Raw genomic sequence first — 22,232 nt, 5'->3', positions numbered from 1 at the left:
CGGAAAAGGAGGAGGCAGCTGAGGAGGAGAGGGAGGAGGATGGAGTAGGAGGAGGAGAAGAAGAGTCAGGCCTGCATGCAATCCGTGGCGGTAAAACCAAATCTACACGGGTGCCACGGGTTACATGCTTGACGGCCGTCAGAAGGTTCACCCAGTGGGCAGTAAAACTGATATACCTTCCCTGCCCGTGTTTGCTAGACCACGTGTCTGTGGTCAGATGTATCTTGGCACCGACACTGTGTGCCAGAGATACATTCACTTGCCGCTGAACATGGCCATATAGCTCTGGGATGCCCTTCTCTGAGAAATACTTCCTTCCTGGGACCTTCCATTGTGGTGTTCCAATGGCCACAAATTTGCGAAAGGCCTCCGAGTCCACCAGTTTATATGGCAGTAGTTGGCGGGCTATGAGTTCTGACAAGCCAGCCGCCAACCGTTGGGCAAGAGGGTTATCCGGCGTCATCATTTTTTTACGCTCAAACATTAGGCCCACGGAAGCCTGCCTTTTTGCAGAAAAATGTGAGCTTGGCGTGATGGAAGGTGGAGTGGAGGACAATTGTGAGGAGAGAGGAGAAGGAGAAGTAGAAGACGAGGCTGGACGGTGAGAGCCTGCAGTGTGGCTTTGTGTGTTCCGTTGCTCCCACTGGGCTCGGTGATGGCTGCTCATGTGCCTTCTTAAGGCGGTCGTCCCTAGGTGAGTATTGGGCTTACCGCGACTAACGCGTTGACTGCAAAGATTGCAGATGGCAACGCTATTGTCAGCAGCGGACACGTTAAAAAAAGCCCACACTGCGGAGCCATGTGCCGGTGTCCTGGGAGCGCCAGATGTGACCGTACATGGTCGATGACTCGCTCCTGATACATTTGCAGTCTGCTTTGTCCCTGCTGTGCAATGTAAGTCATTGCTGCTTCTCCTCCCTATCTGCTGGTCCATATCTCCCTCTGAACTCCCCTCCTCTTCCTCTCTTGTGGGCACCCACGTGACATCACTAGACACGTCATCATCAACGTCACCTTCCCCACCGCTATAAGTAGAGTAGGCAGCAACACCGGGGACCAACCTCCTCCTTGGGCTGATCTGGGTACTGGCGTCAGACTGCTGAGTAGCGCTTGTTGCTACCTCCTCTTCCTGATCCAATACCAAGAGTGGCTGCGCATCAGAAATGTCCTCTTGATATGGATCGGAAAATAATTCCAGTGACTCAAGCGGAAGGTATGTGGTGGTGGTGGTGGTGGTCGTGTTGTTGGTGGTAGTGTCTTTGGGGGTGCACATAGCAGAGAGTGAAGAAGAGGGTGCAGATCGAGAGGATGAGGAGGGTGCAGAAGAGTAAGGCTGAGCGAGCCACTCAACCAAGTCTGGTGCATCCTTTAAAGTAATTGAACGCACCTTCTGCAACTTCCCACTTTGGCTCAAGCCTGTTGCTCCTGCCCTACCCCTACCACCCCTGCGGAAGGGCCTGCCTCTTCCTCTGCATGTCATTTTTTAAATGACCCTGTGACAAAACTCTTAGTCCCTATACCGCTGAAGGACTGCTGCAGTATAGGTGAGCGGTCAGCAGTGGTGCACGTCAACCCTATCTATTGTGGACCTATAGCGGTCCTTACAGAACAGCAGACTGTACCGCACTCAAGCCTATGTACCGTAGCACCCTATACCAAGTTACCAGTCCTTATAAGAACTTTTGTGGACCAAGCAGGTTGTGTATTAGTGTTTAGCAGACTGTACGTCAGTCCCTATACCGCTGAAGGACTGCTGCAGTATAGGGCAGCGGTCAGCAGTGGTGCACGTCAACCCTATCTATTGTGGACCGATAGCGGTCCTTACAGAACAGCAGACTGTACCGCACTCAAGCCTATGTACCGTAGCACCCTATACCAAGTTACCAGTCCTTATAAGAACTTTTGTGGACCAAGCAGGTTGTGTATTAGTGTTTAGCAGACTGTACGTCAGTCCCTATACCGCTGAAGGACTGCTGCAGTATAGGGCAGCGGTCAGCAGTAGTGCACGGCAACCCTATGTATTGTGGACCGATAGCGGTCCTTACAGAACAGCAGACTGTAACGCACTCAGGCCTATGTACCGTAGCACCCTATACCAAGTTACCAGTCCTTATAAGAACTTTTGTGGACCAAGCAGGTTGTGTGTTAGTGATTAGCAGACTGTACGTCAGTCCCTATACCAATGAAGGACTGCTGCAGTATAGGGCAGCGGTCAGCAGTAGTGCACGGCAACCCTATGTATTGTGGACCGATAGCGGTCCTTACAGAACAGCAGACTGTAACGCACTCAGGCCTATGTACCGTAGCACCCTATACCAAGTTACCAGTCCTTATAAAAACTTTTGTGGACCAAGCAGGTTGTGTGTTAGTGTTTAGCAGACTGTGCGTCAGTCCCTATACCGCTGAAGGACTGCTGCAGTATAGGGCAGCGGTCAGCAGTAGTGCACGGCAACCCTATGTATTGTGGACCGATAGCGGTCCTTACAGAACAGCAGACTGTAACGCACTCAGGCCTATGTACCGTAGCACCCTATACCAAGTTACCAGTCCTTATAAGAACTTTTGTGGACCAAGCAGGTTGTGTGTTAGTGATTAGCAGACTGTACGTCAGTCCCTATACCAATGAAGGACTGCTGCAGTATAGGGCAGCGGTCAGCAGTAGTGCACGGCAACCCTATGTATTGTGGACCGATAGCGGTCCTTACAGAACAGCAGACTGTAACGCACTCAGGCCTATGTACCGTAGCACCCTATACCAAGTTACCAGTCCTTATAAAAACTTTTGTGGACCAAGCAGGTTGTGTGTTAGTGTTTAGCAGACTGTGCGTCAGTCCCTATACCGCTGAAGGACTGCTGCAGTATAGGGCAGCGGTCAGCAGTAGTGCACGGCAACCCTATGTATTGTGGACCGATAGCGGTCCTTACAGAACAGCAGACTGTAACGCACTCAGGCCTATGTACCGTAGCACCCTATACCAAGTTACCAGTCCTTATAAGAACTTTTGTGGACCAAGCAGGTTGTGTGTTAGTGATTAGCAGACTGTACGTCAGTCCCTATACCAATGAAGGACTGCTGCAGTATAGGGCAGCGGTCAGCAGTAGTGCACGGCAACCCTATGTATTGTGGACCGATAGCGGTCCTTACAGAACAGCAGACTGTAACGCACTCAGGCCTATGTACCGTAGCACCCTATACCAAGTTACCAGTCCTTATAAGAACTTTTGTGGACCAAGCAGGTTGTGTGTTAGTGATTAGCAGACTGTACGTCAGTCCCTATACCAATGAAGGACTGCTGCAGTATAGGGCAGCGGTCAGCAGTAGTGCACGGCAACCCTATGTATTGTGGACCGATAGCGGTCCTTACAGAACAGCAGACTGTAACGCACTCAGGCCTATGTACCGTAGCACCCTATACCAAGTTACCAGTCCTTATAAGAACTTTTGTGGACCAAGCAGGTTGTGTGTTAGTGATTAGCAGACTGTACGTCAGTCCCTATACCAATGAAGGACTGCTGCAGTATAGGGCAGCGGTCAGCAGTAGTGCACGGCAACCCTATGTATTGTGGACCGATAGCGGTCCTTACAGAACAGCAGACTGTACTGCACTCAGGCCTATGTACCGTAGCACCCTATACCAAGTTACCAGTCCTTATAAAAACTTTTGTGGACCAAGCAGGTTGTGTGTTAGTGTTTAGCAGACTGTGCGTCAGTCCCTATACCGCTGAAGGACTGCTGCAGTATAGGGCAGCGGTCAGCAGTAGTGCACGGCAACCCTATGTATTGTGGACCGATAGCGGTCCTTACAGAACAGCAGACTGTAACGCACTCAGGCCTATGTACCGTAGCACCCTATACCAAGTTACCAGTCCTTATAAGAACTTTTGTGGACCAAGCAGGTTGTGTGTTAGTGATTAGCAGACTGTACGTCAGTCCCTATACCAATGAAGGACTGCTGCAGTATAGGGCAGCGGTCAGCAGTAGTGCACGGCAACCCTATGTATTGTGGACCGATAGCGGTCCTTACAGAACAGCAGACTGTACTGCACTCAGGCCTATGTACCGTAGCACCCTATACCAAGTTACCAGTCCTTATAAGAACTTTTGTGGACCAAGCAGGTTGTGTGTTAGTGATTAGCAGACTGTACGTCAGTCCCTATACCAATGAAGGACTGCTGCAGTATAGGGCAGCGGTCAGCAGTAGTGCACGGCAACCCTATGTATTGTGGACCGATAGCGGTCCTTACAGAACAGCAGACTGTACTGCACTCAGGCCTATGTACCGTAGCACCCTATACCAAGTTACCAGTCCTTATAAGAACTTTTGTGGACCAAGCAGGTTGTGTATTAGTGTTTAGCAGACTGTGCGTCAGTCCCTATACCGCTGAAGGACTGCTGCAGTATAGGGCAGCGGTCAGCAGTAGTGCACGGCAACCCTATGTATTGTGGACCGATAGCGGTCCTTACAGAACAGCAGACTGTACCGCACCCAAGCCTATGTACCGTAGCACCCTAGACAGACCAAGTTACCAGTCCTGATAAAGAGCTTTGTGGAACAAGTGAGTTGTGAATGATTAGCAGACTGCAGCAGAAGGGCAGCAGTCAAGTATAATATTCTTTCTATATTTGGAAGAAAGAATATTATACGTGTACAAGCCTATTACCGTACCACTGATACCAGTCCTGAAAAGAACCTTTGTGGAACTAATAGTAACAGCAAGTCTTTAAAATTATCCTCACTGCCTGACACACTGCTTCCTGCCTGTCCCTATACAAATTGGCAAAAAAGAGTAGGCTGGAACGATTAGCTGGAACAGCTCTTTTGTGGACCTGATAGTAACAGCTAATGATGATGATGATGATGATGATGAAGAAAGACTAATCTGGCTGAGCTGTCCCTAAAATAGCAGCATACAGCGCTCTGTCCCTTTATCTAAACTGACAAAAGAAACTCAGGCTGCTGACCTAACACCTATACCAGTCCTGAAAAGAACTTTTGTGTACCAAATAGCTAGCGTTTTCTCTGTCCCTACTCCACACAGGATCCTTTCCCTACAGTGACAGAAGAAAGAATGTAAAATGGCCACCGGATCGGGTGTATTTATAGGTTAGGGGGAATGTCCAAGTGTCCATGAGCTGTCATGTCTCAATTGGTTGTCCTGTAACACATGATAAACGTGTCACGAAAGGTTAAAGTTCTTGTATACATTAAACACGTAAGTCCGCCGGGGCGAACGACGGAAAAAGGCGTTCGAACCCGCGGACGGCGAAAGTCGGAAATTCGCCGCGAAACGACCGCCGGGCGAACCGTTCGGCCATCACTAGTCACAAGTAGAAAACGGTTCAGTTCAACCTTCTGAATACAAAAAATACCTCTCTAAATCAACATGATAGTTTATTCTGCTTACTTACTTTAGCTAGATTAAAGTGGAACTTCAGTCGTTTGTTCATGTTTTCATCTATTAACTCTTCTGCCCTTATTGTTTTAACTTTGGATAGTAAAACATTTTTTTCTGCCAGTAAATACATTATACAGCCCACTTGCTGTTTCTTGTCTGGTAAAAAGCCTATATTTATGACATCATGCACAGCTCTCTCTCTCACTCTCATGAGAGTTTGCCAGGAAGGGAGGGAGGATGAGTCATAAGAGGGCCAATGAGAGCTGCAGAGCTGTGGATGTGCCTCTATGTGTCTATGTAAGTGAACAGGCAGCATCTTCAGCTGACAAAGTTAAAATGTTTGCAGCCAGATTCAGTGGAGGGAGATTTCTGCAGCATATTTGGCAAGCACAGAATCACAGTATATATGAAAATGATATGCAAAGAGAATCTTCAGAATGGCAAAGATGTTTTTATTACAAATTATGTGAGCAGACTGCAGTTCCTCTTTAAATATTCACTATTTGAGGAATAGTAAACTATTAATTAAGATGACCCCCTCTCTTGTAAACTTATATTAGGGATGTAGGCCTGCCATTCGACTGTACCAGGTCACACTTTCCTTAATGTTCTAGTAATTAAAGCGGGAGTAAACCCAGTTTTAAAAAACACTTAGGCCGCGTACACAAGGGCGGACTGTTCGTCCTACTTTGTCCGCTGAACAGTGTTTCAGCGGACAGTCCGCTCGTGTGTGGGCTTCAGCGGACAGTTTCAGCGGACAGTCTGACGAACAAAGTTTTTCGGAATTTCCGCTGAAACTTGGTTTGAGCGAACAGTCCGCTCGTGTGTAGGCTTGTTCGGCAAACTAAGTCTCACGCATGCGCAGAAAGAATTTACACGGCGAAGGTTGCATTGCAGTGTATCGGACGCCGAATTTCTCGTCCCGTCGTACGTGCCGTTCACGTCATCGCGCAAGTTTTCAGCGGACTGTTCGTTCGTCGTGTGTGGTCAAGTCCGCTCATGCTAATTTTGAGCGGACTGTTTGTCAAACTGTTTGACGAACAAAGTTGGGCGAACAGTCCGCCCATGTGTACGCGGCCTTACATTGCCGGCATGCTGGAAATGCTAACTTTCACATTGGTTGTGCTCTCAACCAAACTTTCAAACCATCCAATGGCTGGTGTCATAACTGATCACATGTGCAGCATTAGGGCAGTTGAAGAATTATTAGAGGTCAAGATGCAAAATAAAAATCCATTTAAGCGGATCTGTCGTCAGTCTCTAAAGTTTCTGGGCCATCTACCACGGGAAACCCCTAGACGCAAATCGAGGTGAAGAAGGCAACGGTAAGCCCAATCAAACCAGCAGCTCCTTCGGTGGTTAGTGCTACATATATACTGCAGTTTAGATTATATAGTAGCCAGTAGCCAATAGCTGCCCTAGCGTCGGGTTTTTGTCCGTCGGACTAGCATACACACGAATGGATTTCTCGGTCCGGCGGAGTTCAGGTGGAAAAATTTAAAACATGTTCTATTTCTAAAGTCTGCCATATTTTTGGCAAGCAAAGGACTTGTTCTGTCTGACCTTTGCTGTCAAAAAGTCTGGTCCTGTGTACGTGGCATAAGAGTATCTGAACTTTCTTCCTAACCCTCTGATCCCATACTAAGAGACTGTTCGTTAACTACATTTTTGCAAATAAAAATCCATTTACCGTATATACTCGAGTATAAGCCGAGATTTTCAGCCTCTTTTTTGAGGCTGAAAGTGCCCCCCTCGGCTTATACTCGAGTCATCGCTGTCTGCCCGCTCGATCAGCGTGTCGAGCAGACAGACAGCGGCCATTCTATAATTCAAAAGCCGCGCCTCCGGCTCCGCCTTCGCCTGTGATAGGCGGAACACTGAATTTCCCAGCAGCCTGTGTTCCGCCTATCACGGACATCGTATCATCCTCGTACTACGGACGAGGATGATACGATGTCCGTGATAGGCGGAACACAGGCTGCTGGGAAATTCAGTGTTCCGCCTATCACAGGCGAAGGCGGAGGCGCGGCTTTTGAATTTTACAATGGCCGCCGAGGCGCCGACGAAGAGGGCACGGGACGGAGGCAAGGCAAGGCACGGCACGGGACGGGACGGGACGGAGGCAAGGCAAGGCACGACACGGGAAGGAGGCAAGGCACGGCACGGGACGGAGGCAAGGAGGCAAGGCACGGGACGGAGGCTCGGGACAAAGGCTCGGGACACAGGTAGGCTGGACACACACACACACACACACACACACACACACACACACACACACGGATGGATGGAGACACACACACACACAGGGATGGATGGATACACACACACACAGGGATGGATGGATGGATGGAGACACACACACACAGGGATGGATGGATGGATGGATGGAGACACACACACACAGGGATGGATGGATGGATGGACACACACACACACAGGGATGGATGGACGGACACACAGGGATGGACGGACACACAGGGATGGACGGACACACAGGGATGGACGGACACACACACAGGGATGGACAGGCATGTCTCACCCTCGGCTTATACACGAGTCAATAAGTTTGCCAGTTTTTTTGGGGGTAAATTGGGGGCCTCGGCTTATATTCGGGTCGGCCTATACTCGAGTATATACGGTAAGCGGATCTGTCGTCAGTCTCTAAAGTTTCTGGGCCATCTATCACGGGAAACCCTTAGACGCAAATCGAGGTGAAGAAGGCAACGGTAAGCCCAATCAAACCAGCAGCTCCTTCGGTGGTTAGTGCTACATATATACTGCAGTTTAGATTATATAGTACAGTCTGTATAGTATATATATATATATATATATATATATATATATATATATATATATATATATATACTGCATTTCAGAGTATATAGTGCAGTCAGTCTAGAGTATATATATATAATGCAGTGCAGGGTATATATTGCAGTGTACAGTATATAATATAGTGTATTGAAGTGGTTAAGGGGAACCCAATGACATAATTAAGAAAAGAAAAGGCATGCCCCCCCCCCAGTCCATACCAGGCCCTTTGGGTCTGGTATAGATTTTTGGGGGAACTCCACAACAAAATGTAAAAAAAGAAAATGGTGTGGGGTCCCCCCCCAAGATCCATAACAGGCCCTTTGGGTCTGGCATAGATTTTAAGGGGAACTCCATGCCAAAATAAGAAAAAAAATTGGAGTGCCCCCCCCCCCCCAAATCCATACCATACCAGACCCTTACCTGAGCAAGTAGTCTGGCAGGCCAGGATAGGGGGACGAGCGAGCGCCCCCTTGCCCTCAACATGCTCATTTATATAGGGGGTGGGATCTTTTAAAGGAGGCTTCAGATTCCGATAAGACACCTGCCCGCAGACCCCCACAACCAATGGCCAGGGTTGTGGGGACAAGGTGCTTTGGAGGGGACCCTCCCAATGTTGAGGGAAAGTGGCCTGGTATACTTCAGGAGGTGGGGTGGAGGCGCTTGCTCGACCCCCCTTTCCTGGCCTGCTTACTCAGATAAGGGTATTTTGGAGTGGAGTTCCCCTTAAAATCCATACCAGACACAAAGTTATATATATATTTTGGGGTGGCATGCTGTTTTTTTTTACTTTGGCATGGAGTTTCCCTTAATATCCATACCAGACCCTAAGGGCCTGGTATGGACCGGGAGGGAACCCACACCAATGTTTATCTATATTGCAGGGATCCGGCAATACATTACAGCCGCAAGCAATTTTAAATGACATTTATTTTAGAAATGTAATTTTGCTGCAGCACAGTAAAACACATGAGAAAGATGCGAGATGCACCACTTTATAGGCAGACTAAGGGACCACCACCCCCCCCCCCCCCCCCCAGCATGATATTTAAAGGAATATTTCATTTTTATTGTTTCACTGTAAACATTAATAAATCACTGCTCCTGAAAAAAGAAGCTACTTTTAAAAACTTTTTTTTGCATTGATACATGTCCCCTGGGGCAGTACCCGGGTCCCCATACACTTTTTATGGCAATAACTTGCATATAAGCCTTTAAAGTGGTTGTAAACCCTTACAAACCACTTGGGCCTACAGGTAAGCCTAGATTAAGGCTTACCTGTAGGTCCAAGAAATATCTCCTAAACCTACACGGTTTAGGAGATATTTGCCGAAAGACAGGCATTGAGCGCGCCGCTGTCAACGGCGATATGCCGCGAGTGGCGGCTCCCGTGTGCATGCGCGGGAGTGACGTCATTGCGGCTTTGTCAAATGACAGCGGCGGAGCAGCGAGACCCACCAAGAAGATGGATGCTCCGGACTACAGGGGACAGCAGTGACTTTCCTGGCTCCTGTGTCAGGTAAGTGACACATAATGGACTACTATGCGATGCATAGTAGTCCATTATGCTTTGCCTTTGCAAGGAATCAAAGAGGAAGTAAACCCATCAGGGTTTACTTCCTCTTTAAAATGAACACTTTAGATTTTTCACGTTTGTGTCCTATAGACTTTAACGGTGTTCGCATATTCGCACTAATTTTTTGTCTGTTCGCACCGGGGGGGGGGGGGGGGGGGGGGGGTGTTCGACTCTTCCCTAACCTTCAGTCAAAGATCAAACCTACCTATGATACCTTTTCCTTAAAAAAAAAAAAAAAAGTGCCCCAAGCTTCCTCCTGCAAATATTTAGTTACATGATCTGTGCTGAAGAGAAGGATCAGAATTTAGATTATATCCTCTTTTTTCAGCAGAGATCACATGACCAAACATCTTAACTTTAACCAATGGTTGCCAGTAGAGAGCATTTGCTCCAGAAATTAAAATGGTTTCAACCAATCTGCTACTCTCGTTCACCCCAGCAAGACTGCTAACTTAGGTTTGAGTTAACATGAGTTGACAGCATATAGGTCTGCTTTAAGTAAGGATGTTCACAACTGTCCTGATAAAAGCAGGCAAGACTTTGTATCTCTTGCATCGCCTCCAACAATCACATCATTTCTCCTCTTCTCAAGAGCGATAACAAGCACCTTAGGCAGTCAGCGGTGCCCGTTGTCACATAGGAACATTTTCCAACCTGGAAGAAAACCATCCTAGGAACAGGTACCGATCCTCTCTCTTCTACACAGAAGAACAATAGATCAGAAAAAGCATATGTTCACCACTGTCGCTGTCAGGTGACGACTGTGAAGGGTCCAGGTTGTACAATGAGTCATTCAAGGTCAGGAAGATATCTTCACATTATGCTCAATGAGATATCTTTCAATCTATGAGCTTTCTAGTTTGATAAAATAATAACTTGAATACACAAAATATTCCCCGTTTCAAACCACATTGTGCTAGAAATACTGTGACAAAATGCAGAGCTGAAAGCCTGCATATGCCTCTTCAGAAAGGGTGCTGTTAATGTTGCAAACTCATAAACAAGCAAATACAGTACACTGTGCCTCATACCCAACACAAACAATTTCCAGTAATAGAACAAAGGTACCTTCAGAGAACCTCGGATCAGAGCCAGTGGCAGCCTGTCCATTAGGGGCGCACGGGCGCCACTCCCCCATGCATTCGTCTGGCCCTTTAACTGCTTCTCGACCAGCGCACGCTGATATACGTCAGCAGAACGGCACTGGGTGTATAGATAAGGGCGTACAGATAAGAAGCAGCAGTGTGGGTGCATGCACCCCACCAGCGGTGCGCACCCATCTCGTTTTCTGTGACCACGGGTCCTGCGGACTCGATGTCCACCGGGTGCCTGCGATCGTGTCACGGAGAGAGTTAGAACGGGGAGATGCTCCTATAAACAAAGCATTTCCCCATTCTGCCTAGTGACAGGACAGAGATCAGTGATCTCTGTCATCGAGAGCAGTGATCGCTGTCATGTGTGTTGTAGCCCCTCCCACACAGTTAGAATCACTCCTTAGGACACACTTAACCCCTTCATCGCCCCCTACTGGATTACCCCTTCACTGTCAGTGTCCTTTACACAGTAATCAATGCATTTTTATAGCACTAATTGCTTTATAAATGACAATGGTCCCAAAATAGTGTCAAAAATGTCCAATGTGTCTGCCATAATGTCACAGTCCCGATAAAGATCGCCGTCATTACTAATAAAAAAAAGCATAATAAAAATATCCCCCATTTTGTAGATGCTATACATTTTGCGCAAACCAATCAATATACGCTTATTGTGATTTTTTTTTTACCAAAAATATGTAGAAGAATACATATCAACCCTAAGGAAAACAAATTATTTTTTTATATATTTTTGGGGGATATTTATTATAGCAAAAAGTAAAAAATAATGCATTTTTTTTTTCAAAATTGTCTCTCTTTTTTATTGTTGATAGCGTAAAAAATAAAGACCGCAGAGGTGATCAAATACCACCAAAAAAAAGCTCAAAAAAAGGACATCAATTTTGTTTGGGTGCAATGTTGCACAACTGCGCAATTGTCAGTTAAAGCGACGCAGTGCCGAATCACAAAAAGTGCTCTGGTCAGGAAGGGGGTAAATCCTTCCAGAGCTGAAGTGGCTAATCTACATGCAGATGAATTACAATGGTTTTTCTTTTTTTTAAGCAAGTAATTACAGCTAGGGGCGGGGAAGTGCCCCCCCCCCCAAAAAAAAAAAACAATTTAAAAACACCAGCCGCCACTGATCAGAGCAAATCTAAACAGTTTAATTTACATCCAGAAAGAGATGAAAGCATTCCCTTGCAAATCCAAAGCGTGAGGAGCACATTCACTGTTAATGTTTCTTTTTTAGTGGGATCATTCATTTTCTATAGGTTGTCAATGCACATCTACAGCCAAAAAGCATACCTGACTTAAAATTTTGACAACACACCACCTCGCAATGCATTTTGTATTTATTTACATCTATGCCAGACACATTAACTCTCTCAATTTTTTCTAGAGTCACCTGAATTTGCACCCCATGGCCACAGATGCTGGCTACTGTATGCGCTCACTGCTTTAATGCCTCTCCAAAGCAATACCTTGCGTGAGCTGCAATGACCAGGCCTGGAAGCCTAATCTGTGAATGTCACCTGAAGCCAATCAGGGAGTCTTAATGAAAACGCATTAAAATGCACATGTTAGATGCAAGTCAACATGTACCATGACTTACATCAATGCATCATGATGTGCATTGATGCACATTGACATCTAATATAAAGCGCACAGCAATGTAGTTTACTACACATGAAAACACACGTTAACATAAATTGACATGCACTGACGTGTTTTAATGCGTTTCAATTGGTTTCAATAAAAACCGAATCTGGAGGAAAATTACATAGGCATGATTCAACCATAAAACATACATTTTACAGCATGAAAATATAATTTAAACAGAAATCTAAAGCCCCATACACACTATCAGATTTTCTGCAGATTTTTTCCCCTTCAGATTTACCAAAACCTTGTAATATGAGGTCAAACCTTAGGAGTTTCAATTTGTATGCAGTCAGGCAGGCCCTACATGGTTTTAGTAAATCTGAAGACAAATCTGATTTGAATGTGTGTATGGGGCTTCAGTCTTTCCTATGTGGCAGCTTCACATCTATGTTCTACAGTCATAAGGGCCTACTCACACCTATGTGCATGCATTACTATTTGTGCTGCAAAAAAAAGACAATGGAATTGGCTTTAAGAGATAGAATTTTTTTTTTTTTTTTTTTTTGGGGGGGGGGGGGTGTTTCCCTTAAGTACAACACGTGTTACCACAGAGCATGATGCATAACACTCACAGAACACTACAAATTGGCCCTCAAAAAGCGATCCTGACACAGCCAGCAGCTGCTTCACGCAATACCCTAGAGTTTTGAAAGAAATCATAAATCAAAGTTAATGTGTAAAAACATCAGATGGAAGCTGGCATTTTATGGCTTTTGGGCTGCATACTGCTTCCAGGAAACTACGGCCATCACGGTAAGTTATACTTTACTGTTTCAGAGCTAATGCTATATGAATCCGACTACATTTAATTTTTTAACGCAAGAACCAGATCAACATACATTTTTAACTAGTTTTTTTAACAAAACAAAACCATAAAAGTACTAAAAAAAAAAAAAAGCTTGTCAAAAACAAAATGCCTATACTATACGGGAGTCTCACTTGGGACGACAGTTTCCATTGTTGTTCCAGCTGATTCACAACAAACACCTTTTAACGTCTATCTCTAAACTCCTTCCAATTTCAATTAATTTTATACGTCAAGGTAATGAACTAATAAAGTCTGTCAATTGTACCTACCGTAATTTTTTCCTTACATGCTGTGGAAGTAACTATTGCACCCTTTGGAAAATGTTCAGTTCTTTACCGGTAACCAGCAGTCCATGTTACATTTAAAGCAAACTTTTTGTTTCTTCAACTTCCAACTTTAGTTCAAAGCTTTCTATATGTCAAACCACTGAGATTAATATATGCCAAAACAATAGCTGAATAAAATGGAGAGATGCTGTAACGGCAGAGGAGTTAACCATTTTTGGAATTCCTGCACCTCTGCAAGTCATAGGAAGGGTTATTTTCTCTAAAGAGTATAATCATTTCTGTTAGAAGACCAGATTGTTGGAATAAAAATATACTGTAGATTCCACTGCCTATTCTAGAGAGATTTGAAAATATTCTTACTGCACTCCCAACAGCTGAAACATATCCGCAGCTGAAACATCCATCGTTAAATACTTAATGAAGCTACTTTAAAATCTCACATTGAGAAATAGGAGCCGCTGTTCCATCTTTAATTTGGCAATCATATGCGTAAATTAACCCCTTGCACACCAATCAGCACCAAATATGTGGAAAGATTTCATAATCTGCACCTTCTTACATCGAAACAAATATACAAATAATCAAAAAAAAAAAAAAAAAAAGGTTATTCCAAATAAGCATTATCAAAGAAAATCACCTAAAATCAAGAGCACCTTTTAGGGTGGCAGCCAATCTGGGCATTACTGCTCTCTATGGACTTTAGCTAATGTTAAAAAAAGTTATCCCTAGAGAACACTGTTTACCACTTTAATTAAATGCAGTGTAACTTAGTGCTGAACCTATAATTTTTCCATGAAATAAAGCAGTGTCTTTACATTTAAATCACATTAGTAGATGAAAAGAAAAACATTCTCTGCTACTAAACAGTGCTGTTTTGTTTTACGTTCTGTCTGAATCGCTTGGAGCAGTGAAAGAGTTAATGATGATTAAACCAAGGATGTTGCAGCAGCAAAGGATTTCAGGTATGGGATGGTGAGCGTGCACTTACCAGGGAGTTGCTGGTGGGAATATGCGTTGTATTTAGCCCAGCCAGGGAGGGGAGGGTCTGGGACATCCAGTTAGAGATCATTGCCATAGTGCTGAGAAGAGCACCCAGTGTGAGGAGCGGAGAGCCCATCCTGGGGAAGCTAATGAGTTTTCATAGTGACTGATCAGCACCAGAGATGGGAAGAAGAGGGAGGAGTAACTGCGGAGAGCCACAAACAGCATCCAACAGGAGACTCTTCTATAGATTCTGCCCTTAATACTCAGCTTATTTCCAGATTCTTTGATACTTCCTAATACGGCCCCATAGTGCACTATTTAATTCCTCTACAAAGCAAAAAAACTTAGTCACACATAAAGGATGGAAAAATACTGCACTGAAAAATGCCTTTTTTGGATGAACAGTAGGTTTCTGGATCCAAATTATTCTGTTAGTTTTCCATTACGTCCGCCTGTATTCCAGGCTGATGGCATAGACAGATACAAGGTAAGAATTGCTACATGTTCTAACCATACTCAGTTTCATCTGCTATAACTGGCAGATATTCCTGATATTTAAGTACGTCTTTTTATTTTTTTAATGAATGCTTCTCTTTTTTTGGCAGCAGCTGAAAGTAGTTGAATGACTAGATTTCACATGCTTAAAGTGGAGCTACACCAAAAAAGTGAAATACTGCTTATTCTCTCCCTACCCCCACCCTATATGTTGCAGATTTTTTTCTTGGGGAGGGAGCGAGCACCTTTTTGTGTTGGTACCCACTCCCACTTCCTCATACCTCACCTGGGTGAGGATGATATTGCCTGGTACCACCGAACCTTGTCCTCACATAGCCTATTGGGGTCATTTTACATGTTCCAAGAGGCTGCAGGACTAGTCTCCATGTGCATGATCAGTAGTGAGCCAGATGTGAGGCATCAGAAAGTCACAGCCAGCTCCCAAATCAAAGTTGGTGGTGCAGTAGGTAAGACAACACTGGGCTCCATGGACTGGTAAGTACCTGTTTTCTTAACGTCACCAGCTACGGTAATTATAGCTGCTGACTTTTCATTTTTTACAATGCTGGGTAAAATTTTTCTTTAACCACCTCAGTACAGTGCAGTTACACCCCCTTCCTGACCAGACCAATTTTCAGCTTTCAGCGCTCTCACACTTTGAATGACAATTACTCAGTCATCCAACACAGTATCCATATGAAACTTGCGTCCTTTTTTCCACACAAATAGAGCTTTCTTTTAGTGGTATTTAATCACTAGTGGGTTTTTTATTTTTTGTGCTATAAATAAAATAAAACGTAAATTTTGTGAAAAAAATGCCTTTTTCTTCGTTTCTGTCATAAATTTTTGCTAATTAGTAATTTTTCTTCATAAATTTTGGCCAAAATTTATACTGCTACATATCTTTGGTAAAAATAACCCACATTAGTGTATATTATTTGGTCTTTGTGTAAGTTATAGAGTCTACAAACTATGGTGCCAATCACTGAAAATTCATCACTTCTGATCAGGCCTTCAGTACATCAGGTGTATCTCATTTCTTGAGACTCTAACTAGTCAGGAAAGTACAAATACCCCCCAAATGACCCCTTTTTACAAAGTAGACATCCTAAGGTATTAAGTAAGTAGCATGGTGAGTTTTTTTAAGTTGTCATTTTTTCCCACAATTCTTTGCAAAATGAAGATTTTTTATTTTTTTTTATTTTATTTTACTAAATTGTCATATTATCAGGTTATTTCTCACACACAGCATATGTATACAACAAATTACCCCCCAAAATACATTCTGCTACTCTTCCCGAGTACGGCGATACCACATGTGTGAGACTTTTACACAGCCTGGCCACATACAGAGCACCAACATCGATGTAGTACCTTCAGACGTTCTACGAGCAAAAATGACGCATCTCATTTCTCAACCACCTATTACACTTTTGAAGTCCCTGGAGTACCAGGACAATGGAATTTCCCATAAAATCACCCCATTTTGGAAAGCAGACACCCCAACGTATAATCTGTGAGGCATAATGAGTCTTTTGAATGGTTAATTTTTTTCCAGAAGTTTTTGGAATATGTGGAAAAAAATTAAAACGCATTTTTTTTTACACAAAATTGTCAATTTATAAGATATTTCTAACACATAGCATGTATATAGCAAAAATTACACCCCAAAATACATTCTGCTACTCTTCCCGAGTACGGCGATACCACGTGTGTGAGACTTTTACACAGCCTGGCCACACACAGAGCACTAACATTGATGTAGTACCTTCAGACGTTCTATGAGCAAAAATTACGCATCTCATTTCTCAACCACCTATTACACTTTTGAAGGCCCTGGAGTACCAGGACAATGGAATTTCCCATAAAATTACCCCATTTTGGAAAGCAGACACCCCAACGTATAATCTGTGAGGCATAATGAGTCTTTTGAACGGTTCATTTTTTTCCAGAAGTTTTTGGAATATGTGGAAAAAAATTAAAACGCATTTTTTTTTTACACAAAATTGTCAATTTATAAGATATTTCTAACACATAGAATGTATATAGCAAAAATTACATCCCAAAATACATTCTGCTACTCCTCCCGAGTATGGCGATACCACATGTGTAGGACTTTTACACAGCCTGGCCACATAGATGGGCCAAACATTGAAGTAGTACGTTCAGGCGTTCTAGGAGCATAAATGACACATCTTATTTCATTCCTACCCATCACACTTTTGAAGGTCCTGGACCACCAGGACAGTGAAATTACCCACAAAATGACCCCATTTTGGAAAGTAAACACCCCAACGTATATTCTATGAGACATGGGCTGCAAATAGGTACTCGGGTACTCCGATGGGCTGGAGATAGGTACTCGGGTACTCAGGTGGACTGTGACAGGTACTCGGGTACTCAGATGGACTGGAACAGGTACTCGGGTACTCTGATTGCCTGGTGACAGGTACTCGGGTACTCTGATGGCCTGGTGACAGGTACTCAAGTACTCTGATGGCCTGGTGACAGGTACTCGGGTACTCTGATGGCCTGGTGACAGGTACTCGGGTACTCTGATGGCCTGGTGACAGGTACTCGGGTACTCTGATGGCCTGGTGACAGGTACTCGGGTACTCTGATGGCCTGGTGACAGGTACTCGGGTACTCTGATGGCCTGGTGACAAGTACTCAGGTACTCTGATGGCCTGGTGACAGGTACTCTGATGGTTTGGTGACTGGTATTTGGGTACTCTGAAGGGCGGTGACAGGTACTCAGATGAACTGTGACAGGTACTCGGGTACTCAGATGGGCTGTGACAGGTACTCGGTACTCTAATGGACTGTGACAGGTACTCGGTACTCTAATGGACTGTGACAGGTACTCGGTACTCTAATGGACTGTGACAGGTACTCGGTACTCTAATGGACTGTGACAGGTACTCGGGTACCCTGATGGGCCGTGACAGGTACTCGGGTACCCTGATGGGCCGTGACAGGTACTCGGGTACCCTGATGGGCCGTGACAGGTACTCGGGTACCCTGATGGGCCGTGACAGGTACTCGGGTACTCTGATGTGCCGAGACAGGTACTCGGGTACTCTGATGTGCCGAGACAGGTACTCGGGTACTCTGATGGGCCGGGACAGGTACTCGGGTACTCTGATGGGCCGGGACAGGTACTCGGGTACTCTGATGGGCCGGGACAGGTACTCGGGTACTCAGATGAACTGTGACAGGTACTCGGGTACTCTGATGGGCCGGGACAGGTACTCGGGTACTCAGATGGGCTGGGACAGGTACTCAGGTACTCAGATGGGCTGGGACAGGTACTCGGGTACTCTGATGGGCTGGGACAGGTACTCGGGTACTCTGATGGGCTGGGACAGGTACTCGGGTACTCTGATGGGCTGGGACAGGTACTCGGGTACTCTGATGGGCTGGGACAGGTACTCGGGTATTCTGATGGGCTGGGACAGGTACTCGGGTACTCTGATGGGCTGGGACAGGTACTCGGGTACTCTGATGGGCTGGGACAGGTACTCAAATACTCTCATGGACTGTGACAGGTACTCTGATGGACTGTGATTGACAGGTACTATGAGGGGTGGTGACAGGTCCTCTTTATTGGGGGGGGGGGGGGCAATCAGTATGTTTGGTGTACACTGTATGCGGTAACGAGATGTTACCGCAATCTCCTCCTCACACACGATCGGTGTGTGAGGAGGAGAACCCGGTAACATCCCGTTACCGCGGTTTGTTTACATTTTAGTGATCGGCTGTGAAAGGATCACAGCCGATCACGTGGGTAAACAGCCAGCCAATGGCTGTTTACCAGTGTCGGTGACGAGCAGTGTTCCCGGGGAACACGCCGCCACCGACGTGCACGCGCAGCGCGCTCGCGATCGCGCGCATGCGCCGTGCACGTAGGGGGTGTGACCATCTGTGATCGGCCGTGACTTCATCACGGCCGATCACGTGGTAAACAGCCATAACGAATGGCTGTTCACCCCCTTCGGTGGCGAGCGGTGTCTCCGTGACACGCCGCCACCGAAGAAACAGGGATGCGCGCGCACGATCGCGCGCATCCCTGTTTAAACGGGAGGCCGTCATATGACGGCCTCCCGCCACGATAGCTGCGCCGCCTGGCCGTCATTTGACGGCCGGCGGTCAGCAACCAGTTAAGGTGATATCAGTTTTAGTGCAATTACAACATCACAGTTGAGAATTGTCCATGATATGTTTTTTATGTGCATAACAGTAAAGTTTTTCAGGACATGATTTCTGGATATACCTAGGGTTGCCACCTGCTCGGGATTCACCCAGACAGTTCGGGTTTGGAATCATGTGTCCAGGTTTCAAGCTACTTGAAACCCGGACACATTATTCAGAATGGACTATGGCCTCCCAGCAGGGTTGCTGGCTGCAGTTGTCTAAGTTGAGAGTGTCTGTTACAATTTTTTCACACTGCCCAAAGCCAGCACTAACAATCCCCCCCTACACACACACACACACACACACACACACACACACACACACACACACACACACACACACACACACACACACACACACACACACACATACACACAGGAGAGGAGAGAGGGCTCGATCTTCCTCCCGCCCCTACCCCTCTGTGTCTGCCCATACTCCAATCCCTGGCGCTGTGCCTCCGAAAAGCAAAGTGGGGGGCTGGAAATTTGAAGTCCAGCAGCCTTAGATACATCTGGATGAGAGGTGCCAAGGAGTGAGTGAGCTCACCATCCATCCCTGTCTGTGACTAAAGTCTCCCCCTTCTCTCTCCTGCCTCTGAGTGAGTACACTAAGGTAAATAAGACTTCTCAGAGAACCCCTTATATCAGAGTTCCCGTTTACACCAGAGTCCACAGTGTTCCCCCTTACATCAGAGTCCTCACCGTGCATCAGAGTTCTCAGTGTTCCCCCTTAAATCAGGGTTCCCAGAGCATCCCTTATGTTAGAGCCCCCAGAATTCTCCCTTACATCAGAGTCTGCAGAGTCCCTTCTTACAGTGTAAGGGAACTCTGCAGATTCAGATATAAAAGGGGAACTCTGTGAACTCTGTGGTAAAGGGGGACTCTTGTGATTAACTTCATATGATTAGAAATGTTATTTACCATAATTGCAGAATATAGAGTTTATACTATAAAAAAATTAGCTGTGTGCCGATAAAGTGTTCAGGTTTGACTTGAAGAAAAGGTGGCAACCCTAGATATACCCCTTCTTCTAAGGTACTTGGACCTTAGAAGAATGAAGTTCTCTCCAAAGCTTGTTCTGAAAGTTTAAATTGATTGTAAAGTCTTGTTTTTTTCCTATAAAAAGAACAAACATGTTATACTTACCTGCTCTGTGCAGTGGATTTGCACAGGGCAGCCTGGATCCTCCTCTTCTTGGGTCCCTATTCTGTGCTACTGGCCGCTCCCTCCTGTTGAGTGCCCCCACAGCAAGCAGCTTGCTATGGGGCACCCGAGCCGATTCACAGCTTTGTGTGTTCATTGAGACACGGGGCCCGACCTGGCCCCACCCCCTCTCTCCCCTGATTGGCTAGCGGAATTTGATTGACAGCATCGGAAGCCAATGGCACTGCTGTTGTGTCTCAGCCAATCAGGAGGGAGAATCTCAGATGGCTGAGACACTCGTGGACATCGTTGGACAGAGCGGGACCTCAGGTAAGTATTAGGGGGGCAGAGGGGGGCTGCTGCACACAGAAGGCTTTTATTTGAACCACTTCCCGACCGCTTCACGCACATATACTGTGGCAGAAGGGCACATACAGGCAGAATCACGTACCTGTACGTCGCTCTTTAAGAAGTGGCTTGCGGGCACATTCATGCCCACCGCAAGCTCCGTGTGTGTGATCGCGAGTCTCGCGGACTCGATGTCCGCGGGGATACCCACGATCGTCTCATGGAGAGGAATTACTCCCTAGGACATATTTAACCCCTACAGCACCACTTAGTGGTTAACCCCTTCACTGCCAGTCACATTTACACAGTAATCACTGCATTTTTAATTGCACTGATTGCAGTATAAATGTGAATGGTCCCAAAATTGCACAAAAAGTGTCCGATCTGTCTGCCATGATGTCGCAGTCATGCTAAAAATCGCTGATCGCCGACCATTACTAGTAAAAAAAAAATGATTAATAAAAATGCCATAAAACTATCCCCTATTTTGTAGACACTATAACATTTGTGCAACCCAATCAATAAGCGCTTATTGCGATTTTTTTTTACCAAAAATATGTAGAAGAATATAAACAAAAGGGGGGGAGTTTGGGACTTTAAATGAAGCACAACATGGTGCTTCCATCCCGATAATCAATAAAAACTGAAGGGTGGTTGGGACTTTAGCTGAAGCAATTGTATAGTAGAGATAAATTGTAAATAAATAATATTTAGTTGATGACATTCATCTAAAAGCATAGAGAGCATTTATTTATTTCATATATGTACATAGTGCCCATAAGGCATGAACAAAATGAGTAGAATAATACAATCATAACGACACAGAATCAAAATCAAAAAATAAATAAATAAAAAGGAGAAAATGTTTTTTGGTATTTTTGAAATATAAATGCCATGGCACAAAAATGCCACGGCGACAAACCCAGAACTGGTACGTGCACCCACATGGTATATATGGGTCTATTGGCTAATATAAAAACAATATCGTGGAGTATTAATAATAACTGGGTAAGGATCAATCCATATGGAATACAGCTGTGTCATCAAGTATAGCTCGACGCGTTTTGTGGATTTATCCACTCGTCAGGAGCAGATGCACCAAAGATTCCTATAGGGTATATAAAATATATCAATATTTAAAATAGAATTATACATGGTATTATATGTCAATAGACGGCTCACCGAACACACTCACCAACCCAGACAGCGCATGCGCATGTAAACTGAATCATTTTTTTCTTTGAAAAAAAGTGACGGAATGGATAACACCCATGTAAAAGGGGCCTATTTTTTCTCACTTTTCACACTTCCCACTTTTTCAGGGCACTAGTTTTATAACCAGAATCTCTCAGCTGCTATGTTGGGTGTAAACTATGAAATTGTAAGATATCTCAAAGTCTTTTTGTTTATACCATCTTATACAGCACATGTGGG

The 22,232-nt window shown here is 45.2% G+C and overlaps 1 protein-coding gene across 2 annotated transcripts in view; it reads right to left on the bottom strand.

Moving 5' to 3' along the window:
- Window positions 1–22,232, bottom strand: part of OLFM3 (olfactomedin 3) — a 398,230-nt gene that overhangs the window by 150,352 nt on the left and 225,646 nt on the right. The window contains exon 1 of one of the 2 annotated variants that reach the window (XM_077452802.1): window positions 14,624–14,789. The exons of the other annotated variant lie outside the window; for it this stretch is intronic. Within the exon in view, the coding sequence (XP_077308928.1) occupies window positions 14,624–14,752 (129 nt within the window). The 5' untranslated portion in view covers window positions 14,753–14,789. Of the gene's footprint in view, window positions 1–14,623; window positions 14,790–22,232 lie in introns of those variants that run through there. 2 annotated transcript variants of the gene reach the window in all.

Source organism: Lithobates pipiens, unplaced genomic scaffold (genome assembly GCF_037356315.1).
Source record: "Lithobates pipiens isolate NorthernLeopardFrog02 unplaced genomic scaffold, aLitPip1_a1.2 Scaffold_23, whole genome shotgun sequence".
NCBI lineage: Eukaryota > Metazoa > Chordata > Amphibia > Anura > Ranidae > Lithobates > Lithobates pipiens.
Note: the sequence above shows the minus strand (reverse complement) of the source record. Positions and strands in the feature narration are given on the sequence as shown.